This window comes from Corvus brachyrhynchos, unplaced genomic scaffold, assembly GCF_000691975.1.
Source record: "Corvus brachyrhynchos isolate BGI_N302 unplaced genomic scaffold, ASM69197v1 scaffold334, whole genome shotgun sequence".
In the NCBI taxonomy this organism is placed as follows: domain Eukaryota; kingdom Metazoa; phylum Chordata; class Aves; order Passeriformes; family Corvidae; genus Corvus; species Corvus brachyrhynchos.
This window is the reverse complement of record NW_008238316.1, coordinates 2,077,100-2,081,267: the sequence shown is the minus strand read 5'-3', so window position 1 is coordinate 2,081,267 and position 4,168 is coordinate 2,077,100. Positions and strand designations below refer to the sequence as shown.

General features: G+C 47.1%; 1 protein-coding gene across 1 annotated transcript in view; it reads left to right on the top strand.

Moving 5' to 3' along the window:
• PRKG1 (protein kinase, cGMP-dependent, type I) overlaps positions 1–4,168 on the top strand; it is a 315,753-nt gene that overhangs the window by 170,974 nt on the left and 140,611 nt on the right. Inside the window, exon 3 of the mRNA XM_008633292.2 lies at positions 1,180–1,285. Coding sequence (XP_008631514.2) covers positions 1,180–1,285 — 106 coding nt within the window. The remainder of the gene's footprint in view (positions 1–1,179; positions 1,286–4,168) is intronic.

The window sequence follows — 4,168 nt, the reverse complement described above, 5'->3', positions numbered from 1 at the left end:
GCAGGAATTTCTGCATGGAAAGGGTGCTCAGGCCTTGGAACTGCCCAGGGAGGTTTGAAGTCCCCATGCCTGGAGGTGCAGCCTTGATTATAAAACTAAAAATGCTTCTCCAAAAGATAAGTTTCTGAGTTGAAAACAAGAAGAGGCTTTAAAGGCTCTTCTGCCGTGCAATTCAAGAGGAAATCTTTGAGTTTGCACTTGGAAGGTTTTCCATCCTGCAAATGCAGTTAGGGATAAAAACTCATTAAGGAGGAGGTTTGGGAGCTGAAGGACCAGCAAATCAAAGCACATTCATTTCGTGGATCTTATCAGTGAGAATATTTGTAAATATTTTGCTGAAAGTCTCTTTGCTCTGTGCTGTTTCCTGCAGTCAAATGGGGGCGTGGGGATGGAATTTATTGCATTTACTCTCTGACAAAAAAAGCAATTAATACAAGTGTAGAGGTCTTGGGAATAGCTTTAATCAAACTGTTTCTCTAAGGAGAAGCCCCGTTATAAACGGTACATACTCAAGCATTTATGGGTAATGCAAATGTCTAAGGCACAGCTGAGATGAAAACTGGACCTTTCGGGGTTCTTTTCTCTCCGTTATGCGCTGCTTTCCCCTGTTTTTGCAACGCAGCTTTGCCTCTGAAGAATGGGATGGGATGTTCGGTGTGTAACTCAGAAGTCTTGGAATTCAGCAGGGACCTGAAAACTAAAGCTGGAAAAGAATGACTCAAAACCTCCCCAGCTGGGAGCTGTTTCATTATCAGGGTGTAACAGGGCTTGGGGCTGGAAATTTCCTTGAGCTCAAGGAGGAATTGTTGTCTGATTTGGGAGCAGGGTGAAACCTCAATGGACTTTGCTGGGTAACACACTAAAAATGTCCCGAAATCGCTCAGGTTGCGGCGAACTGACCCCGAATCCTTGCTCGCCTCCAGCCTTCCTTGATTTCTCCTCCTGTCTCAGCTGCTTCCAGGCCGTGTTTCCCCCAGCACCCAGCTCCCAAGCCAGGATTCCCCCGCTGCTCCTTTCCGTGCATGCTTGCTCCCTTGTCCAGCGGCTGCCTTCCCCGGTTGGCAGCGCTCCCCGTTCCCGCACTTTTCACCAATGCCATCGTTTCCCTCCGCAGTTCACAACAGGAATTTGGACAGTTTTTGCTAATCTCGTTTTCCCCTTGTCTTGTTTTTTTTCCAGCTCTCGTAAATGTGAAACTTTGGGCTATTGATCGGCAATGTTTTCAAACAATAATGATGAGGACTGGCCTCATCAAGCATACTGAGTATATGGAATTTTTAAAAAGGTATGGCACTTGTTTATTTATCCAAAAATCCCATGAAACTGCCGTCCTCTCTTGCCTTTTTATTTTATTTTTTTTGTGAGTGCAGTATTTGATTTGTTTTCTTCTCGTCTCTTCTGGTTTTAATTATTATTATTATTACTGTTATTCTGATGATTTTTCTTTGCTGTTTGCCCTTACTCCTGAGAGGAGGGGGAGCTTTGCTGTGGGGGAGTTTCATTCCTGTTGTGAGTTATTCATTGGCAAAGAGTCCCAGAGCCAGGGGGTGAGAGACAAGCTTTCATGTGAATCATTCAGAGGGGCAGAAAAGACACGTTTTTGCAGAAACACACCCTTTCAAGGGAAAAACCTGGGGTTTAAACTTGTTCAGATCCATTCAGAGTGTGTTCTTGTGCTTCTAAAGCGACATGGGAGTTTCTAGAGAAGAAAAGGTTCAGGTTGCTGTAAAATGGAAGTTGGATGAGCAACATAAACATAAAGACAGAAAAACAAATCTTTTGCTCATTAAACTTGATTTTCCCAAAGGTTCCTTCAGTTCCTTCAGAGATTTAAGCTTTGGAGAGGTTCAATAATGAATAATCCCTATTATTGAGAGAGCTGGGGGTGTTCACCTGGAGGGGAGAAGGCTCCAGGGAGAGCTCAGAGCCCCTTGCAGGGCCTAAAGGGGCTCCAGGAGAGCTGGAGAGGGACTGGGGACAAGGCATGGAGGGACAGGACACAGGGAATGGCTTCCCAGTGCCAGAGGGCAGGGCTGGATGGGAGATTGGGAAGGAATTGTTCCCTGGGAGGGTGGGCAGGCCCTGGCACAGGGTGCCCAGAGCAGCTGGGGCTGCCCCTGGATCCCTGGCAGTGCCCAAGGCCAGGCTGGACACTGGGGCTTGGAGCAGCCTGGGACAGTGGGAGGTGTCCCTGCCCATGGCAGGGGTGGCACTGGATGGGCTTTGGGGTCCCTTCCCACCCAAACCATCCCATGAAAATGATTCCATACAATCCGGCGCCACAGCAGTGAGGAACTGGTGGTGTTTCATGTCACCAAAATGATCCCAAAGGGAAGGAAATATCCCCAAATTGTAGGGACAGGGAAGGCCCAGGTCCCTGTGGTGCTTTCAGCCATCCCAGTGCCGCTCAGACATTATGAAGACATTCCTATACCAGGCTTGGCCCAACTAGTATTGGAGAAAAAAGGGACCGAGGGAAAAGGAACAACAAAATTATTAATACTAAATGTTAGTGATGCCATTAGTAACAAAATATTAGTTTATACAAATAGATGGTATTTAAAATGTGTGTTATATACCATATATAATGTAAATATATATATGTAAAAATAACGGAGACGTGATTCACAGGAGCTTTTGGGTTGGAGATCATCGAGCCCAACCATTCCCCAGCACTGCTGAGGCCACCACTGACCATGTCCCCAAGTGCCACACCCACACGGCTTTGAATTTAATAAATTAAATTTAAATTTTTAAGTCCACACCGGGGACTCCACCATGCCCCTGGACAGCCCCTTCCAACACCTGGCCAGCCTTTCCTGGAAGAATTGTTCCCAACAGCCCATGTGAACCTCCCCTGGCACAGCCTGAGCCTGTTCCTCTTGCTCTCGTTCCCTGGGAGCAGGGGGTGAGCGCAGCCTGATCTCCAGGGAAGTGGAAGCAGGAAGGTGATCCCATGGGATTGATGCCCTGGGATGAGGGTGGCTGTAGCGCAGCTCAGCCAGAGCCAGGGCCAGGGAATTAATCCAAGCTGGGATTTGAGCTGGGAGCAGAGTCCTGCCCAGCTCACCCCACCAGTCCTCGGCCGGGTGGAGATCCCAGCTCCCGGCCTGTCCCTGTGGGCTGGAATTCCACTGGGCTCCTTTCAGTCAGGAGTGGCAATAGTCCCCATGAAATAACGAAGCTCAGGTGCTTGGCCAGGCTTCCCAGCCTCTGCTGAGGTGAGGCTTTCCCTGGAGAGGGCCGGGAGCTCCATGGACATGTCCCACGGCTGGGAAAGTGTGGCCAGCAAAGCCAAGCTTTTTCCAGGTGTCTCCATTGATGATTACCAACAAAGGAGAGCAAACAGAGCCTGCTGCTTTATTTTAGGGGTTTAGACCCCATCAGTTCCAGCATTAACAAGCCTTTCCACAACGCCAGGAGTGAGTGTGGGATCAGCTCCGGGGTGGGAGCTGCCAGAGCAGGCCCCGTGCTCACATTCAGCTTTTAAGCTCTGAGCTTTAATAGAGATTTTCCAGAAGATTGTCGAGATTAATTTGGATTCAGGTCCTGCAGAGCCTGCCCAGCTTTAATTTTAAAGCAAACAATGTGAGGAGGAAACCAAGGAGTGTTCCCTCACAGTGGCTGAGCTGCTTGAACACAACCTGGGACTCATTGGAAAGGCCTAAGGCAAGCAAATAAATATTTATTTTTTAAAATCTTACCGTTTGAATTTAGGAAAAGAATTTCTTCCACTTGGAGCACCTGTAGGAAGGTCCTTAAAAAATGTTGCTTCCCACTGGGTCTTCCACTTGGGCTCTGGGCATCTTTAGCTGTCTCAAACTCAGCTAAAATCCCATATGGAACATTAAATGCTCATTTTCAGATCCCATTTGCTACATTAAATGCTCATTTTAAAATCCCATTTGCTACACTAAGAGCTCATTTCTAAAGATGCTTTCCTTCAAAATGTTTCTAAGGAAAAACAGGACAAATCCTGAAGAGAAGGAGCTTGTCAATTGTTGTCTTTGCTCTTTGCTTTTTGGGGGTTTGGTTTTTTTTTTTTCCCTTTCCTGCATTAATGCCTGAATGCAAACGCTCTTGTTAAGAAATAAATGGAATAAAAAGAAATCTTTGAATGGTAGCTGCCCACAGAAAAGTCAGTGGGGTTGGACAGGATTTTTTCCTG